The 21,229-nt window shown below is 41.2% G+C and overlaps 1 protein-coding gene and 1 long non-coding RNA gene across 4 annotated transcripts in view; one reads left to right on the top strand and one right to left on the bottom strand.

The window, feature by feature from the left end:
* Positions 1-9,637: 9,637 nt before the first annotated feature.
* LOC137527812 (uncharacterized) lies at positions 9,638-17,880 on the top strand. The gene is made up of 2 exons (XR_011023222.1): positions 9,638-10,208; positions 17,582-17,880. It is a non-coding gene; the product is annotated as an uncharacterized lncRNA (long non-coding RNA).
* Positions 12,576-21,229, bottom strand: part of NSMF (NMDA receptor synaptonuclear signaling and neuronal migration factor) — a 98,137-nt gene continuing 89,483 nt past the window's right edge. For all 3 annotated transcript variants that reach the window (XM_068248748.1, XM_068248746.1, XM_068248747.1), the window contains 3 exons: positions 19,472-19,574; positions 18,026-18,101; positions 12,576-15,696 (listed from right to left, as the gene is read on the bottom strand). In XM_068248748.1, the coding sequence (XP_068104849.1) occupies positions 15,599-15,696; positions 18,026-18,101; positions 19,472-19,574 (277 nt within the window). In that variant the 3' untranslated portion in view covers positions 12,576-15,598. The remainder of the gene's footprint in view (positions 15,697-18,025; positions 18,102-19,471; positions 19,575-21,229) is intronic.

Genomic DNA, 21,229 nt, shown 5'->3' with positions numbered 1-21,229 from the left:
GAACTTTGTTTCTCTTATACAAGCCTCATTTTTAGCTGCACAAAAGAAAACTGCCCGGGCAGTTGAAACTGTGTCTCCTGCTCCTTGTCACCTCCTTTCAACCAAAAAGATGGCTGCCCCATGACAAAGATGGCAGCCCCCATAAATCAAACATTTGCCTGGTCTTTTAAAACAGGGTGGGTAAGTGATTATATTACCTATCTATTCTAATTAACATAACTAATGTAACTTGATGACAGTATGTTTGTTTAGGCTGAAGTTCCCCTTTAAATTAACATTGGAGGAGCAATAAGACCCCACCAACAGAACTTTGTTGGTGGGGTCTTATCGCTCCCCCAATGTTTATTTTTTGGTAAATTTTTTTGCATGTGATCTCCAGCAAAACTGGCCCACAGGATCTTACGCCAATCGGTGTTAGGCGGCCACGCCCATCGGCGTGATGCGATCAGCTAGTGGTTAAGATTAACCCCCATGGTTCTGTTATGAGAGAGTCCAGGAGCCCAATGGTGCAGTACTGTTTAGAGTAAGGTGGTCTGTAAAAGATAGAATATTATACTCAGAAGGGTGGATCGCAATCCTGCAAACACCATCAGAGTATGTGGGAAAATCAGCCGTTCCCGTTCGGTAACCCAGGTCTGCTTGGCAGGTACTGGTTGGCCACTCTCCTTGGATTATTGGAAACATGAGGTTTGCAATGTTACACCCTGAAGGGTTGGGCTAGCTACTAAGGATAGCTGTTGGAGGTGCCCTAGGATTCTTATAGTATGATTACACATTCAAAGTAGTTGTTTGGTCTTACCTCCTTCAATAACAAACTGCATGAGGTAGCTATAATTTTTATTGATGCACATAAGACAACTCGTTTCATGGGTACTGGCCCGCTTCATCAGGTCAATACAAAGTGAAAGGTGTGTGCTTCTGACCAGTTTCACCTGACTTATATGCTGACGGCCTCAAGTCTAATGACTCATTTGAATTTAAACTGACTCTCGTCTAATTAAAATGGCAAAGCGTTGCAAACTGGGGGGGGGGGGGGGGGGATTGTCTGCGCAAATATTATTTTTTTTTATTTTTTCTTCTATTCCCGGCGCTTGAGTGGGCGTTCTGTTTTTGTGAAAAGGGCTTTTCTAAGTCTTCTCTCGAGCGGTTTTTTTTTAAATTCACTACCTGACGCAAGTAAGGAAGTGAACTCTTTTTTTACCCGGAAAATAATAAATACAATGTATTTATTCTTTAAGACGCGAACGCAATCACCCCATGAAGTGGTTTTGTGAGCGTTTAGCGCTCTTCCTATACCTTCCATTCTAGTAAAATCACCCCAAAAATGGTCCAGGCACCGCTTTGAAGAAAGCACAGCACACAAACTGCGCTGATATGAACCTTCTCATAGACATTCACTGCACAAGCGTTTTGGGGGCGATTTCCTGCGCATTAAAGGTCAAACACCTCTAGTGTGAACAAGCCCTCAATGTGTAATTGTATGATAAGAACCTTACGGTGCCTCCAGACGGTTTTCCTTATTTGCCAGTATTGCTACCATGTAATTTAGTTTTCCATAACGCACACACGAAGAAGAAAGACAAGAAGCCACCAATTGGGAGAATCTGTGTTTTTATTAGAAAATGACAGTGATAATACACATCACTGCACCACCATCCAAAAAGAAAGACACATGGCTATTTTGCACTTTGGAAAGATTTAAAAAATACATTTTTCTTTAAAATCAAATTCACACTCTGCGGAAAATCCAGGCCTGTTACATTATAAACCTGCCTCTCGAATTCACATCGGTTTCCATTTATTGTATCAAAAACGATTTATCCTGTGAATGCAGATTGCGATGTGATAGAAGAGGAGGGAGATCAGGCTAAATAGGGGTGTTCACACAGCTGCACTGTGATGTCATCAGCCGTGAGGCCCCACAGAGCCGGGTTCACATAGACGTTCCAGTAATCCTGGATGATCTCTATGGGAATACAAGACGTGATACAGCAAATCTGGATGTTGTTGTAAGATGGCTATTAAGAGAGCCAAACGCGCCTGGGTCATATTGGAATATAGTGGGGAGATGCTGATCAATGTGAATAAGTTAAACCATTGTGCGATTTGCACTCTGACGTAGTGAAAACTATCTGCATACAACTGGAATAACACTACCACTTATTCACATGCGCCTCAGTAACCATAACTATGAAATATAACCCAAGTGAGTGTGACACACTATTCACTTAATAGCAGATTATTATTATTAATAAGGTGCCCATTAACAATATCACATTAAAGTGAATGGGAACCGCATTTTAAAAAATGAGACAGATACTTACCCAAGGAGAGGGAAGGCTCTGGGTCCTATAGAGCCTTCTGGCTCCTCTCCTGGTCCCCTCGATCCGGTGCTGGCTCGCCCGGTAGCAGTGTTTGGCTAAATTAGTCAAATACTGCTTTACCCGGCCGAAGGAGGCTTCAGAAGTCTTCAGGGAGCCCGAGTGCTCCTGAAGAAGGGCGGCCCTGTACTGCGCCTGCGCAAGTACGCTCTCTTGCACGCTCACGCCTGTGCAGTATGGAGCTGCACGTCTTCAGGAGGACACGGCTCCCGAAGACTTCCAAATACCCTTTCAGCGGGGGTTTGAAACAGGGGGAGCCAGCACAGGATAGAGGGCACCGAGAGAGGAGACGGAAGGTTCTATACGACCCAAAGCCTTCCCTCTCCTTGGGTAAGTATTTGCTTCATTTTTTAAAAATGCGGTTCCCATTCACTTTAACAATTCCCAGAGTGTATCATTAATGGGAATCTTAATTATTATTTTAAATCCAATCGAGTTCAGCTTTGCCGGATCATTCAGGGATTACAGGAAACGCCTTAGCGAATTCGTATAAGTATGCTTCATATCTGTGGCAGGTAAATCACCTGTGTGCTTAGGTTGTAGCAGAAGCAGTCATTCATTCATAACCCATAGGCCTCATTCTAGTCCCAGGACAGTGATGCTAAATTTTTAATTCATATTTCACTTTTGTGAATTAAAAAAAAACAACTTTTCTGATTACTGCAGGTGATTTCTCTTCCAGAATTGCAATGCTTTCTGCTTTGTGCTGCTAATTACACATGCAGATAGGAGGAGAGTTACCGGGGTATTGCTAAGCAGTCAGTACGTTACAAAAAGTTAAATTTGAGTAACCTTGCATCATAAAGCAGCTTGTGCAGCACTGATAAATTTAGCAGTTTTAACAAAGGCAGTGTGTCGCTTTCATCACTGGACTGTGTTGCCGGGACTAGTCTATAGCCTTAAAATGGCTTCTCACACAGGGGGTCATATTGGGGTCCCCTTAAGTAGTCTGCTGCGATACTGAATATTTGCCATTTTCTCCTGAAAAGTACTGCTGAAGTTTGCAAACAGGAGAGTCGCACCGTAGCAGTCACATTTACAGCATAATGTATATGTTATTCTGTGACTGGCGTTGAAGGTTAGTTCACCAAAAAATAGCATTGCACTTGTGTTTGAGAGAGAATTATCCCTTATTGGCTTTTTAAGTATCACTCACAAACTTCTTAGGTATCTCAGTTTGTGACATTGAGATTGAAGTACAGAGAAGTGTTCATATAAGCCCTGCCCCTGAGGAAACTTACAGTCTAAGAAGGGGCTGTCCAATGCTACTCCTCATGGGCCGGGATCTTCACATAGCTTTCTAACAAATGGGTAAGATTGAATGAGGTAAGGGGGTGGTTCCCCCGGGTACAATGTTTCTGCACATCCCAAAATACTACCATGAATTTGACCTTCGAGAATTGGTGCTAGAAACAGATGGTCCCTCATATGCAAATCAGTCTGGCTTGTATGCAAATTTAATGGAAACTGTAAGCAACTTGGAAATGGGCCAACCAAGATGGACAGGAAATGCATTTGATAGGCCCAATTACAAGCTAGATACAATCTGCATGCAAACCTGAATTATAGCATCTCATGAACCATCTCTAGAGGTTTTACAACCATAGCATAAATTCTCAACCAGTGGGGAGCTCTACCTGCCTGTGTTCCCAGCTCCGAATACACCTTGTTCTCTTATTGTGTTCCCCTTAAAGTGGTACTGATGTATTCTTGGGAATTATGGACTGAGCATGTTAGAGTAAACCACACAATCAGAGGTCACCAACATTGAAATCTGCATGTCAAAATGTACAGCAGTTTTCAGACATCTGTGACAACAAAGTAATCTAAGCTCCTGTTCTTCAATAAAGCCCTCTGTTTCATTAAAGTGGCTTAAACAAGATAGGAGGGCGGAGCTTCCTCCGGACACTGGCTTCGTCCTGGTGCTCTTGCCAACATCAGTACTTCTTTTGGGGGCTTTTGAAGCCCCCCCCAAAAAATGTTCTGTGCGGTTTTTACCAAAGACAACCTCTAACTGTGTACTTTATCATAATATGCTCAACTTACCGTATATTACTTAGTATTGCTTCAGTGCCCCTTTAAATATTAGATCTTATTAGGGAGTCACTCACTGGGTGATTATATGGCAAATAAGGAAGTCATATAATAAAAGAAGGATCCTATTTACTAAAGGAAGTCTGTAGTGAGAGGAATGGGGGAAAAAATATATACATAGCAAAGTCCCTGTTATCTGGAACTCAGGCATCCAGGACCAGAAGTCTCAGCCTCTCAATGCCAAAACTCCTCCATCCCATCACATACAAAGCTTTTCAACATTAACCTATGAATCGGTGATGGAGTCCGATAACGCAGTATATTATCTAAATCGCTTAAATGTTCAATTCACACCGGCTAGAAAAATAAAAGGAATATGTCTAGGATATTCCCAATAGATAAACTATAAATTTAACACGTCATGCATCTAACTGTGCAAAATACATTTGTGAGTAATCATGACTATTTGGATGTTGACAGGGTGTAAGGCCTTAGTTTGTTTTTGTTTTTTTTATTTTTTTTTTTCTTCATTGAATTAAGTTTTTATTCTTTTCAGTCAAAATTACCTCCTCCTAATTACGACCTTTAAAAACAGAAGTAACAATGGCTTTTTATCCATCAAAACATTTTTTTTTTCTGACTGGAAACCCGATTGTAACTAAGGCTAAAATTCTATTGTTTCTTTTGAAACTTCTAGCTGCATCTAGAGCATATTTTGCTCACTTGGCATCACAGCAGCCATTTTGTTCCCATCCCGCATGTACACATAGAAATTAGATATCTTTAATGTTTTTAGCTATGTGCATGTTTACCAATGGCAAGGCGGGGAGTGTGTAGTCACCGAGGCTTATCAAGTGAGGCCCCATTGGGAAAACCATTGGTTTCCCTCAGCCGACCTAGTTAAAGGGATTACTGAGTTCCTCCTAAAGCCTCTAATCTCCTTACTGAAAAAAATATTTTGACTAAACTGTAGGGACACACCAATCAAAAGCCAAAGATCCCTTACTGTGTAATCGTGGAGCCATGTCATACATAGCGGAGTTAGTTTGCCTCCTAACAGTCATGCACTTCCAGTACTCAGTGATTAATATATTCTAAATATTGTTCTTCTTCAATCTGTACACGTTTTGCCCTCAAAGTATTGAAAAACTTCTATACATTTCTTCAGTTACTAATAGTTCTATACATATCTTATCTCCCCCTCTGTACAGTAAGTCCCATTTTTGTAGTGTATCTATTACTAATATTATATATCCTTTGATAATATTACACTTTTTATATACCTAAGAACATCCATTGCTTTTTTTCTTTTTTTTTATCTGTAACATTTGGTTTCCTCAAAGGAGAACTCTAGAAATAGTATTCAATAACTACAATGTATTAATGTGCCATTTACACCAGTGCAATTCGCCTGCAAACTTTACAAATTGCAGTTAAAATATTTTTGGTCGTGTCTTAAAAATTCTGATTTATGCTTGTAAAATTATTATTGACTTTCTAATAGGGAGAGCACTGGACAACATTATAGATTTAGGGCACATGGCCAAGATTTTATTAAAAAAAAAACAAAAAAAAAACTATTAAGGTGACAGACTTTGGTCATGTTTGTTAAATGATCGTTCTAAAGTCAGTAGTAAAGATCCAAAGATCTCTGGTCTCCCAGAATGCTCTGGGAGAAGCATTCTGCATAATAAACAGCCTCCTCGCTGGCAAGATGGTGCTACATACCAATATTTAGATATAGGAAGGGGTTTTGATGCTGAAACCAGGATATTTAATGTAAACATGGGCGCATTCTACTCTGTCACTACAGTGCCTCTCTAAAAGATGATTTTAAAAAAATACGCTATATCAGGTGGCTCAGTTACAGGTAAGTGTCCTTCACTAATCTCCCAAAAAATGTAACATCTCCACTGACTCGAGAAGCAAATTAAATTGAGCCAATCACAGCACCGACCAGCAGCTACAGATTTTGATTGGCTTAGTTTTGTCCTCTTCCTGGGTCAGTGGAAATTTGCATGCAAAGAGTATATTTTGCTCATCACTCTTGCCCAACCCTGGAGAATTTTAGAATTTCAACCCTATTTTGTTTTGTTTTTGTTTAGCCCAGGGGTCTCAAACTCAATTTACCTGGGGGGTCGCAGGAGGCAAAGTCAGGATGAGGCTGGGCCGCATAAGGAATTTCATAATCGCGGTGCATCGCCGCCTCTGCCCGCCCCTCTCACTCTTCCTTCACAGAGAGGGGCGGGAAGAGGCGGCGATCCGTGCAGCGATTGATGTCAGGAGGGGCAGAGCTGAAGCTGAAAGCTCTGCCCCTTCCAGGAAATGCCGGCGGATTGCCCCCCGGGCGATTTGGGGGCTCTGCAGCCCTCGTTTAGCGCGGGGATGCGGCGGATTACTTGGGAGCACTGAAGCGAACTATAAGGAAACTTTTGCCCGCGAGGGCCACAAAATATTGTATCGAGGACCTCAAATGGCCCACGGGCCGCGAGTTTGAGACCCCTGGTTTAGCCCAACACGTTTGTATTATAGTAGAGGTCGCCAATCGCAGGTCTACGTTGTGCACACACCATGCAAAGTACGTTTTTTATTTTAAAGTGGTCTGAAACTCCTACATAACATTCAACAAAAATTTGTTTTCCTACTTTTTGTTACTCATACAGTTTTTATATTTGCTTTTGTGCATAAGTAATATTTTACTTTGTAGTTTACAAATTACAAGTTTCCAAAGTGTAGTTTATTGAACCCTAAAAGCTATTCAAACAGCTTTTTATTATATATTAACATCTTCTAATGAGCTATTCTGAACTGTGTGCACAGAGAGCTTCACAGAGAGCTCCTTTTCACCTTTTATACTGTGTTTACACACATTGTAACATTGGAATGTAAACAAATATACTGTTATCTCCAGTTTGGATGCGGATTTGAAACTGAATAGCAGGACAAAGTGTTTTGTTTAACCATTTCAGTGATTTTCTGCTAAAAAAAATTCTGGTATAGTAGCTTTCAAGCTGTGAGGAATCTTTTAGATCAAAGTAGAAATGCTGGTTTTCAGAGCACTTTAATATTATTTTTAGTAAATGGTTGTAGTTAAATTGAGGTAAATGTTGCAGAGCCATTTTAGATTAATACAAAAAAATAGCTGTGTTTTTAAAGAGTTCTCCTTTAAGTACATTAAAGATTCCTAAAACATATACGTATACTGTATAATATGTTACTCACCAAACTCACCTATACTATATTTTATCATTATATACTCATTCACACATTCCAGAAGTGCATCTTGCAACTCACTGGTAACCATAGAAACTGGATGATGTTATACTATAGCGTTGCTTTATATGTTAACAGTATCTCATTCTATGGAGAGAAGTGACAATCAGCGTACAAGACATTGACAACTTAATAATAAATGTATGTACATGATGGTGGGATGGATGATGTAGTATTGCTGGAAAGTGGATGAATATTTGGCGTTTTTTCAAGTGAATAAAGAGACTGGTCAGGCTGTGTATATTGCTGCGTTCATACAATTGTTGTCCGTTGAAAGTCTGTTGTATCGATGCGTTTTGCAAATTGTGCTCACGACAACCAGTAATGTTTGGGAATGACGTTCTGCAAATTCTTCCATGTTTTTTTGATAGCCCATCGAATGTCAACATTGGACAGGGCAAATTCTAGAACAAAATAGTCTTAATTTATAAACTTAGCCCCAATCTTTTGGAACTTTTTTTTTTTTTTAGATGGGAGAAAAATATTTTGTAAAACTATACTTGCTGCAGGCTTAAAACATACCTAAACTTACACATTATAAACATGGGTTCATATAGTACTAGTCCTACTAACAACTTGTGTGAAGTACCTTTCTAAAACATTTTTTTTATAATTGCAAGGGTTACAATAACATTGTTATCTATGCAAAATGAGGCAATAAAATGTGCATGCATCATAGTAAAATGTAACCCTTTACAATAAAAATAAGAATATGAGACGCTATGATAGTTAGGCACTACACAGGCAATTAGTTATCTCTTGAGCTTATTTTTAGTTCAGGTTTGCCTTAACACCTCTTCTTTCATTTACTGTTAGCGTTGAGGCTTTTTAATTGACCACACCTACTTCCTGTAAAATATATAAAGTCCCACCTCTTTATACATATCTATTTTTTTTCACTGTGGAGGCAAATTTCTTTGACCACTTTACTTCTACATACAGTTTATCTTCCTGACTGCTGATAGAATTTATCTTGTTTAACTCCATGTTTGGGCTTTAAAGGGAACCTAAACTGAGAAGTATATGGATTTTTCGTTTTTAAAATAATACCAGTTGCCTGACTCTGCTACTGATCCTGTGTCTCTAATGCTTTTAGGGCTCGTTTCCACTGTTGCGGTGCGGAATCGCCTGGATTCCACCGTGGACGAAATCGCATGCGGATGCGTTTCCGCATGCGGATTTCCCTGCGATTTCGCATGGCAAGGAGCCAGACGAATTTAACCATGTCACTGCCTGTGCAAAGTTCCATTGCATTTCATGCAAAATCGCACGCGAAATCGCGGGGAAATCCGCATGACAAAGCCGCATGCGATTTCCCTATTAAAAGCATTGCGGGCGATTCGCCCGCATTCCTGCCGCACGCGAAATCTGGATTTCCCCTGCATGCCAAAACGCACCCGCACGACGCACAAGTGGAAACTATCCCATCCACTTGTATTGACTATGCGAATCCGCATGCGGTGCCTGCATGCGGATTCGCTATAGTGGAAACGAGCCCTCAGCCACAGCCCCTGAACAAGCATGCAGATCAGGTGCTCTGACTGAAGTCAGACTGGATTAGCTGCATGCTTGTTTCAGGTGTGTTATTCAGCCACTACTGCAGCCAAAGAGATCATCAGGAGTGCCAAGCAACTGGTATTGTTTAAAAGGAAACATCCAAATCCCTCTCAGATTAGGTTCCCTTTAATATTTCAGAGGTGCAGAAAAGTATCACTTGACTTTTTTGAGTCAAGACTGTTTTGTCTTTTAGAACTTAGAAAGTGTCAAAGTTTTTTGGGCTGATATTTGAGATTTGTTGCTGGTAAGTGTTTTTGTTAGTATCCCACATTTATATAGTGCTGATGCTAAGCAGGGCATACCGTTTTATGTGACTAATATATGTTGACGCCAGTTTATTTTTGAGGTGGAGCCGATTAATCTACCAGTATGCGATTGGCTGTTGGGGAAAAACAGTTTCCAAACAGGAAATTGTCAATGAGAACATGCAAGCTCCATGCAGATGGTGCGCCAAAGGGAATTAGAGCCTGAGTCTCTCCTTTGTCCCGATGTTGACTTGAGTTGCACTGTTATCTCTGTCCTCTGGGTAATGCAAGCAATCCAGACTGATCTAGACTCTTACAGTATTTCCATGCCCTCCTTCTCTTACTGATTGCCTGCTACAAGTCAACTTCATTTAAATTTATCGGTGTGCACTATGCATCATGGGAGGAGATTTATTGGAACAACTTTCTAGTAAGTGGGGATAACGTCATCCAAACTTCATCTGCTATCTGGATGACTGTCAAATCGGGACTAAGCCTCTATGTTCCTACCTAAAGAACCACTTTACATTTCTGTTTGGCCTAAGTACATAAGCAAATCCTATTCACACCAAACTTGACTACCACACGTTATACTGAGGCCGCGCAGGCACAGTGGCCATCCACTGGCGAATCGTGGAAATCAAAACTTAGCTATGGCGGGGGACTGGAGGATCGTTCCAGGATGGTGCGGGCGCAGGGTGGCTGGTAGAAACCCCAGGTAAGAAACTTTTTTTTTTCGGTTTAAGTTCACTTTACAAAAAAAAAAATAAAAACCGGTCTCCACGTTCCAGCGCTGGCTCCTCCGTTCAAATATCCCACCCTGGGAAGCTATGGAAGTCTTCGGGAGCTTGAGTGCTCCTGAAGACTGGTGGCTCCATACTGTGCCTACGTGAGTGCGTGAGACCGCATGCTCACGCATGCGCAGTACGGTGCGGTCCACCGTACTGCGGGAGCACTCGGGCTCCCCAAGCCTACCAGAGCGGCAGAGAACATTTTCTGACCCATCAGTTAGAGACTGCTAACGGAGGTGACAGCGCTGGAACGAGGGGACAAGGAGAACAATGGGAAAGCTCTATAGGACCCAGAACCTTCCCTCTCTTTAGGTAAGTATGTGTGGCTATATATATATATATATATATATATATATATATATATATATATATTCACTGCAGACTAACTTTAAACATCACAACGTGTTTAAAACGTGCGCAGAAACCCGTGTGAACCAGCCCTTACTGTTCTAGGAATTGTATTTATTTTACTTATGTATCTCCATCTTGCACTAAAATATCTATATGGAAATGAGCTGTCTGAGGGCGAGGAAGAGCTTTATATCATTCTGCAGCATCCTATGGATCTGCGAGTTGTCCGATGTGCGCAAGAAAGGGAACGCTGCTCCCAGTGTTGCGGAAAGATAAATGCATTCAAATTGCACCAATGACAATGAACTGATTTATTGATCCCTATTTTTAATGGAGCTGTCAGCACATCAATGCTATTGGAACAGTTTCCATAATCGCTGAAGTGCAACAGGCACGGCAGGCCTCCAACTGGCACAGGCCATTAGTCTGGGGACAGCGAGATGTATCATATGCTGAAATATACAGTCATATGGAAATGCTCAGTTCATTAGCATTAATGACAGCGCTTCTACGCCTCTCTCACCGCCGTACGTGTAACGAGTATGTGGCTTCTCCTGTTCCCTTACTGACATTTACATCTCTGCATAACCAGTATTATCAGTGCAGTAATATAAATGTCCAGCCTTAGGATTGCACCAATAAATCATTCATGTCTAAATATCATTTAAAAATTGTTAAATCTACTGAATCGACGCATTCGATTACACTCGTGGGACAACAAAGAGGAACTTTACTGAAAGGTAGTAGTAGGGGGAAGTTAAAACAAAAAATACAAGATAGATCAAGAAATGATTGATACTTCTTGTGTAATTCGTTCATGTGGTTTGATCCATTGAACGAGTCAGCATCTTTACTGCTGGCAGGCAATAAAACAAAAAAAACAGACAGCATCAACTGCCATTATCTATAAACATATCCAATAACAATACGATCGGCTTCTACATGGTGCAATTTTCTATCAGATCGGATCTATTAGACGGATCTATTTGGTAATTTCCAACCGGTCCAATCGGATTGCAATAGAATTTGGGTACTTATCAAGGCAAAATCTATCGCAAAATTGATCTGAAACAATTTGGATGTCTACACACGATGCAATTTCTTATTAGATTCATCTAATAGTCTATCTGATACTGAGACTTAATATATATAAAATGCACAGAGGGAGATACTACTTGCTTAGCAGTTGGAAATAGCTGTTTATTTCCCACAATGCAATAAGGCCGCCCTGACATCACGCTGTAGGAGGGGCTTCATCAGCCACACAGATGATCTATTCAAGAAAAGATGGTTTTCTTGTGTGAAAAAGGGGTACTGGCTACTGACTGAGATGCAGTTCAATCTGTGTTAAAATTCCTTTTTTACATAGGCATATATTTTTTGCATTCTGATTGATTTTTGTAAATGAGAACAAACTGATCAGAGTTGGTAGTGGTATTGAGTAGACATGTTTTGCTTACTCAAAGTTACAATGACATGTGAAAGTGAGATCACAGCACATGGTTTACGAACAGTAAATCTATCTACAGTCGATAGAAAGCAGTCGAGACGACGGCTGATTCGTGTGCAACTGAAAATTCCCATCCTACTTGACAGATACCGAAAGCGGTATTCTATTCACCCTTGATTCGATTTAAAGCGGATCCGAGATGAAAAACCATAACAAGAAACTTGTCTATATATATTATCTAAAGTTTAGATCATTTACACAGCAAATCTATCTGCAAACAGCTTCAACAGTTTATGATTATTTCTTCCTGTGATACAATGAGGGCAGCCATGTTGTTTGTAAACCTTACACACAGGCAAGCTGATCTGCATCTCCAGGTCTCAGCCTGTGAAAAAAAAACTCCCCCCCCCCCCCCCCCCTTTCCTCCCTCTGAAATCTCTGGCTAGTAATACCTCCCCCTCCTCCTGCCCAGACTGAGCTCCCATAAGCCCTTGCTACTGTCTGAAAATGCCAAGGCTCTCTGGAGAAGCTGTGGGTGAGGCTTGTTTATTTTAGAGGGAATTAGAGTATTAAAACAAAAACAAAAAAGTATTTGGCTTGAGGAATACCCTATAAATAAAAGGAAAGGAACACAATTATGCAATGAGTAAAAGTTCACCTTGGATCCACTTTAAGAATCAAATCTAAAGAGGCTAACTGGAGAAAAGAAAATTCTATAGATATGTGGTTATCTTTAAAAAAAATCTAGTAAATAGTATTCAGATTGAAAAATAGTTTTTCAGGTATGTTTCCCATTAAAATTAGAATCGTTTTTCCATTTTTGATTACTACGTAAATATTCGTATGCCTGTTTTGGCTACTCAAAATTGTTTAAATCTTGATGGCCGGGCTGTTAGCCTATTTTTTGTCTTCTAGTTCCATTTTCCTGAGTAAATTACAGCCAGGATACAATCTGCATGGCATTTGAATGTTCTCCCCATATTTGCGTGGGTCCCTCCGCCCCAAACAAAAGCAAAAATTATATATGCTTTTAACTGGTTTTCCCTTTAAAATTGGCCATAGACTGTGGTAGGAAAACTTAATGAAGGAATTGTTCAAAGTACTGCAGAAAAACAAATCAGCACTATGTAAATATATAAAATAAATGATAGAATAAAATAGGCATAAATATAGATTTATTATAAACACATAAAATCACACTCATTGGAGCTGTAATACCTAATGTAATTTCATCCTTTTGCATTTTCATTTGAGCTTTCTAGACTGGATTAACAAGCTCCTGAACTAAATATATACATATTGTATCTGCCCCTAACTAACTTTGTTGAGTACTACCGGCTGGCCTTGACCAGTACAGTCTCTTAGCTCTGAAATTTACTTGTGGTGAGAGAGACATGGAGGCTGCCATTTGCTAACCTCTTCTGAATATGATAGTTGCCTGGCAGTGATGCTGACCTTGTGGGTATAAATACTTTTGTGGCCGATCTACCAAGGAGGAAACAAAACTGGAGCAAAGTTGGCGATGGCAACCAATCGGGCTTCAAACTTTTTAAAGAAAACAAGAATTCTGATTGGATCCTCTGGGCAACTGCTCAAATGTTGTGCCCACTTTCTCTGCCATGTTTATAAATCGGCCGTTCTGAGTTACTCAACTTGGTAGACGGTCGGTTATCCTTAAATCAGAACCCGGGGTTGGAAAATTTTCAATATGGAATCAAAAAGCCAGCCTTTCCAATCCAGGAGGCAAGTAGGACACTTTTAGCCACCAGCTCCAATTAAAACAATTAGTGAAAAAATAAATTACGAGCCAACTGTAATTTTTTATTTGTATTTATTTTTTGGAACGTTTGGTTTCCTGGCTTCAAAAATTGTGCCCACTTTTTCCTTTTTTGGCTATTGATTCCCAGTGAGTCACTTAGAAAGTATTCTAGCTAGTCATTCAGCATTACAGCAAAGTCAGTAGAACTTTTAAGAGGAGCGCCGCCAATGGTAGCCTCCATTTTTCTTGTCCTTAAATTTATGTAAGAAGTTAGATGGAGATGACCTAAATGTGAAACGGATGGATGGGAATGTGTGAATCTGGTGATTTTATGACTTTCTAACCCAAAATCAAGCAAACAAACTGGGTCCAGAAAGACTTCACCATTGGAGACCACATGTAAGGTTGTTAACATCTTGGCAATAAAACCTTGAGAATGAACCTTTTGCCCAGCAATAAACATACTTATTAAACAGTTACAGCAGCAAAAATTGCATGAAAATGAACAGTATATAAAGCCAGGCCTCTTCAACCCCAAAATTACAAAAAAAAAATTGCAAAAATCTGAATGTAGGGATTCTGGAAAATCCCAGCCTGGCCCAATTTTCACCATAAACATATCAAACCTGAGCTCCCATCTACAGAAGAGAAAAACCTGAGCCCCTTCGTAGACAGGATATACCACCAATATGGCTAGTCGCCTATAAAGGAATTTATATATGTAGATATATACCATAGACAGCTATGTGTACTGTACATCTATCTCTACGGAAGCTTACTATGTTCACGTAATACTATCGATATATTGCAAGGTGCTAGATGAACTCCTCGAAGGCAGAGTGTTGGTTCGGTAACACCTACAACAAGGTGGGATTGCTGTTCGCTAACTATGGAACATTTCGAGACACAGAGGAACGGTTTGTGAGGCGGTCTGCCGCAAGTCGGCGCGTAGCGGAGCAAGAGAACAAACACGTTTGCTGGTGGTCTACATAATAGATGTCTAATCCTACAAGAGACTTTGAACTACAGTGTAGAGAGTGTCTTGCCCTGTGCAACCCACGATGTGCAGGGTCACCTAAAAAGAACCTCTGCGTTTCCTACAATGATTAAATATACTAATTGCTCATTTGAAAAAAAGAAAAATTGCACTTGTATCCTAACATTACCCCACATGAAATTACTATAAACTTCCTAATAATAGATATATATTATATAGATATATCTGTATATAATATAATAATTCTAACTAGGTCCAGTCTTCTCCTAAAACCACTTAGACCTTGCATTGTTCACATGTCTCATTTACATTGTCCTCCATCTGAAGTAAAAAGGTCACCTGGTTTTGCTACAAAAAAAGTTTGATGTGGTCTTGAAGGCTAGTCGGGGTCCTTGCGTTCTAGTGCAAGAATTATTAGTTCTTAATAAAAACCTGAGCTCTTAAGTCTTAAGAGGACCATTTAAAAGAGTGGACCCGGTGGTTCCTTTTGTGTTTTTATGGTTTTGCCCTGAATGACGAAGCTCAACACAGACCTCTTGTCTTCTCTTCTTCCTGTCTTTGGCTCAGACTCGCTAAGCCTTGGGCCACCTCACTTCGGAGGTAGAACAGCCAGTAGACTGAAATTGCCGGTAGACTTAATTTCCTCCTCCAGCTTACGTCTTCGCACTCTGGCCCTTGGCTCCAGAAGGTCACAGCAGACTATGGCAGGCCCCTGGGAATTCAGCAAAAAAAGTATTCCTAAATTGAGATTTGACCAGACTCATAAGATGTCATCGTAGTCCAGGAGCTTGGAGTGCTGGCGGGTCTTCCAGAGGCGATATAACCGAAAGTCAAAGTAGGATTCGATCAACTGTTTTCCTGTTGTTCGAAAAGGTAAAATACAAAATTAGTGTCCCTACTTTACTATGAATTTATCATGTAATCATGTAACTGTACACCATTATAGCAGGAATATTGCTGCCTTATTTCTTGTTGTCTGCAAGAACATACAGTAATCTGCAGATCGATTCTCCCCAGCCTGAAGCAAATGCAGGGCCTGCCCGTTTGCTACCCACAAAGTACATCCAACATAGCATTGTTTGAATGAACTGTGATCATGTTTGAATGAACTGTGATCATGTGACCAGACTGTTCATCTATTGTAGGTATCTCTACCTACAGGTGGCAATTCAATAGTAAATGAGTATAAAGGTGGCCACACACAATACAACGGTCCAATTTATGGCAATTTGATAAAAATTAGATTGTACAGAAAAATTTAAAGCTTTTTAGTTATTTGTTTGAGAGATTTGATCATTTTTTTTTCTTTTTGTAAAAGATTGGCGGATTTTTCTGATCAATATTTATGAAAATTGAATGGTGTGTAGGATAGATTGCCAATTTCTAGTTAGAATTTTTTTTTTAAATTAGAGAAATATGAACATGTTTGCAGTCAGGTTTTGAAATGTTTACAATCAAAAAATTAACTGTAATTCTTGAACTGAAAAAAATTAAAAAAAAAAAATTATATGGTGTGTGTGTGTGTGTGTGTGTGTGTGTGTGTGTGTGTGTGTGTGTGTGTGTGTGTGTGTGTGTGTAGTGTGTGTGTAGTGTGTGTGTAGTGTGTGTGTAGTGTGTGTGTGTGTGTGTGTGTGTGTGTGTGTGTGTGGCCGGTTTTACATCCATGGCATATATCCTGTCATGCATCTTATGTGACATGTGACCACTAGAGGTCTCTAGTGTTTGGCCTGTAGTGTTTGTCTTGTGACACAGGCGCCCCAGAGAAGACCCAGGGAGAAGCACCCAGCGGGGATGGAGAGAAGACATGCACCGGCAGGTAGGTAAGTGTGAGCTCTGCTTCCAACGCTTCACCTTGGTGGTCTCATAATCGAATGCCACTACCGCTGTGCACGTAACTCGCCGATAACCAAACAATATCTTCCCTCCGAGTGACCAGCCTGGAAATCGATTGGGTAGAGTTTACGGAATCGATTTCTAGCCAAATCGTTCAGAGTGATCGAACCTGCTGGATATCGATGGGAAGCATTAATAAGGCCACCTACTCCTCCCTCTCTCCCAGTCAAGTAAATCATTTAAAGACTGCAAACCTCTTACTAAGGTGCACCTGATATTTAACAAAGATTTGAAGGAACAAAAATCGAACACAAATAATTAAAATCAATTTTGGAAGCATGAAAAAAATTAAAGCCAACAGAAACCAGCTGCAGCAGCAATAGGCAATAGGACTTGAACTTCATCCCTATCAGTAGCTGATACCCCTTTACACACGAGAAAGCTTTATCTTTTCTCAAAATAGATCGGGTATTGGTATGGCTGATATTGTGGGGAAACCCCTCCCACAGTGTGATGTCATGACCATGGTCCTGACAGTTTGCTGTCTGTGAACCTCATTGCATCGTGGGAAATAACAGCTTTTTCCAACTGCCAAGCATACAGCAGCTCCCTCTGTGCACAGAACTCTCAGTAACTAACATTCTGTACAGATCACCTGGTAGAACTGAATATGTCACCACCAGTGATACATTTCAGAGTATAATTCAGGGAGAGGAAAGATTTTACAGTGGGTAAACACTGACTAAATTATCTATAAATGTAATATTGTAAAAATAAGCAATTTTATTCAATAGGGTTTTTTACACTACAGTTCCTCTTTAAGCCAACTGCAATCTGAACTTCCCAAAAAATATATCTCGTTTGATGATTTGGGTTAGGGTAATTTTTTAATTTTTTTTTTTAATTACAGATCTGGGCAACGGCAGTGCAGATGGGACCCAAGCGTCCTAATAAGCTAGGAGGATCTGCTCTTCTGTAGATGTGTCTGGTTGACCTCACCTCTTCGGTGGAAGGTCGGTAATTACATTTTCTAAGCCTTGGAACATTTCCAGAGTCACATCTTGCAAACAAGACTGTGTAGAATCTGCCGCGAGACTGACAAGCACAGGCCAAGTGTGGCTGATCCCAACTTACTCTTGGGAGATCTAATCAAGACTGTCTAATTATCTGAGTGGAAAATTAAACCGCCTGAGCAGATGCTCTCATGAACCCTCTGAGATATTGCGCTCTTTGTGGAATGTGTGGCTATCGTGTGCACGGGACTCTTAACGATGATTGGGATGTGTAATTAACTTGCGGTCATGTTGATGCGGGAGGCGGAGATAAGGCCCATGGATCAGGCCGCGACCCTTACCTTGTGCAGAGAGCTCCAGAGGAGATTTGAACTCAATCTTGTGAGGGCTCATTAGATTCTTCAGATTCTGGAAAAGCTGAAAAGAGAGAAAAATAGACTGTGAAGAGGCCGTAGAGCCACAAGGACCTCTCTGTTGGGCAGCAAGGCATTTTTTTAGTTAGGAGGATGGCAGGAGAAGATGGTCCAAGTATGAAGTTACGTTGTGTTCAAACTGCAGAGTTTTTACCAAGAGGACAAGAATTTGGAGGGGAGGCTCAGTTTAAGAAATACTGCGTATTTACATTTTCTTGACCAATGTATTGGGTACCTCTATCACATGTGTGGGTAGCTCTATTTTTGGGGTATGATGGGTAGGCAAGGGGAGGTAAAGCTCGCTCTGGCTCATCTTTTTGCTCATGGGACATATGTACGTATATTCCAGGTATCCAGGTAAAGAAGGGAAGAGTGTTCTCTGACCTGCTTTACCAGCAGCTATGCAAACTATAATTTCGTGTCAGAGAGCATAATCTAGGACATTTGCAGTTGAAGTACCTTACTAATACATCGAATAATAGGCCAAGCAGGATTCTTGTAAGTCGATGCCAGTGCGCCTCTGGCCAAGCGTATCCTTTCTTTGCGTTCCCCTCTGCAATAGCGGGGAACGCGAAGAAAGAATACGCGTGGCCAGGCGAAACCAAAAGTAGCTGGCGGTGGGCGAACGAAGGCTCGTTGAGGAGCGGCGCGGGACAGGACGGCTGCTGGGGGCTTGGGGAAGCCCCAGGTAAGTGAAACAATGTGTTTAATAGGAATCTACAGTTCCGCTTTAAGTTCACATTCATAGCTTGGATGGATGTCAAACTCCAGTTCTCAAGGGCCGAGGTCCTCACATTTTTGGCACAGCTCAAATTAATTGATGGTACTAAATCAGGAAAGGCGTGGTTCATGAAGGAGAGCACATTTTATCTATTTCTCTGTACATCCTAAACACACACATGGATATGGCCCTGGAGGAGCATACATAAGAACTGGCCGCCGGGAGTCTTGGACACAGGATACAGCCGGTCTATGGCTTATCCTGCTGCTGCACAAGTCCCGGCGGTGTTAATTACTATTCCCCCCTCCAGGTCCACGTGGAAGGTGGGGAATGATGTAATTTGCCTTCCAGCTATTGCTGGAGGCCCAATTACAGTGTTTTAAAAGCAACTTCAGCTCCGTCTTCTGACGGTGCTGAAGTTACTCACTGAGCGCCGCTATAGATGTAATACCTATTACGGTCTATGGTGGCGCCGACTGCGCCCAAATCTCCTGCGCTGTTATTACAGCGCTCGCTTGAGGACTTGTGTTCAACACCTGTGAAATGTTCTGCTATTTTTTTGGTGCCCCAATCTGAGGGAATTTCCTCAGCTTCTTGTCCTGACAGGAAGTTAAAACTACGGAGTTGCACTGTAATCTTTCAGTGTGTCGTACCTTTTCTCCATTGGGGTTCCCCAGCACGTAGCACCCCATGATGTGGATCACGTTGGATTCGGGGTTGATCTTGCTCATCAGTTTGCTCAGCTTTCTCCAGAACCTGTACAAGAAAAAATGCACATATTCAGTGTATTGTATAAAAGCGTGAAAGAGTTATGTTGTATTAACCTCCTTGCCGGTCTAATTCCCGCCGGCAAGGAAGCAGCGCAGCACTTTTTTTTTTTCCTTCAAATCATGTAGCGAGCACAGGGCTCGCTACATGATAGCCGCTGAGCGGCGGCATCCCCCCACCCACTCCGATCGCCTTCGGCGAACAGAGTAAGCAGGAAATCCCGTTCAGAACGGGAATTCCTGCAGGGCTTCCCCGGTCGCCATGGCGACGGGGCAGGATGACGTCATGGACGTCGGGACGTCACAGGGAATCCCGATCCACCCCTCAGCGCTGCCTGGCACTGATTGGCCGAATCGGTGGATTGGCGATGAGCGGTGGCGATCGAATGTTACAAGCAGCTAGCAAAGTGCTAGCTGCACGTAACAAAAAAAAATTATGCAAATCGGCCCAGCGGGGTCTGAGAAATCCTCCTGCGCAGGTTACCCCGAGCTGAGCTTGGGATAACCGGCAAGGAGGTTAAGAGGCCCTGTGGTGACCTATAGTAAAATACAGTAAAATATTCAGGATTCCCACTGTTACAGTAATTCTCCAGGTTTCAGCATCAGAAACCCTTCCTCAGGGCAGTTTCTCGGACAGGGCGACCACCCTGGGCGCAGTCCAGTAAGTAGAAGATGGGGGGGGGGGGGTTGAGGGGGAGCCCTGCTTCCTCCTGGATGAGCGGCTGGTCACTAGTAAGTGGGCAGATCTACTTGTGACCTGTGGCTGTGTGACTGTCCCTAAAAGATTAAGGGTTCTCGAGTCCATGGGGGGGGAGGGGGTGCAATTTTTACCCCCTCGCCCTGGGTGCAATTTAGCCTAGCAACTGCCCTGCACTATAGATAGATATAGATATAGATATATATATATATATATATATATATATATATATATATATATATATATATATATATATATATATATACAGTATATAGATATATATATATATATATATATATTGTGTGTGTGTGTATATATATTGCTGTATATTTAATGTAACCTCACCCTCCCAGTGATGCATAGCCTAGACTGTTTAGCTATTTGCAATTCTCTTCCCAGAGCATTCTGGGAGACCAGGCGTTATTTACACTGGCTGCAGAATTCTCAGAGACAAAAAATTTCATAGAGAACACCTGACGGGACTAAAGATGTCGTCACCCGAAATAAATTTCAGATTGTAAATGTTCACAATGCATAAACATTGACCTAATTTATAACAGTATTGTAAAACAATAAGCAATTTTATTCATTACAGTATTTTCACTACAGTTCCCCTTTGGGATATGTACATTGGTGTATATTCAAATATAAAACCATACACAAGCAAATAAGACAAGATACTGAAAACTAAAAATCCAGTCCACTTATTGTTAAAAAAAAAAATACAATAAAAATCCAGTCTTAGAATATTGATCGCATGAGCACTATACTCTGTGCGCTTTTTCAAGCTATGGGTGTGGTTTCTGCAACTACCTGCATTGAATCATTCTGCTGTTCATACTGCAAGGTGGAAGGCATAGTTTGAATCTGTCTGGGAGGATAGCAGCCTGCAGCACATCCAATGTGCTCCTGAACAAGTATTTTGCAAGTGGTTTCCGTCACATCAG

The sequence above is a fragment of the Hyperolius riggenbachi genome, chromosome 8 (genome assembly GCF_040937935.1).
Source record: "Hyperolius riggenbachi isolate aHypRig1 chromosome 8, aHypRig1.pri, whole genome shotgun sequence".
Taxonomy (NCBI): domain Eukaryota; kingdom Metazoa; phylum Chordata; class Amphibia; order Anura; family Hyperoliidae; genus Hyperolius; species Hyperolius riggenbachi.
This window is presented reverse-complemented; position numbering and strand designations above follow the sequence as displayed.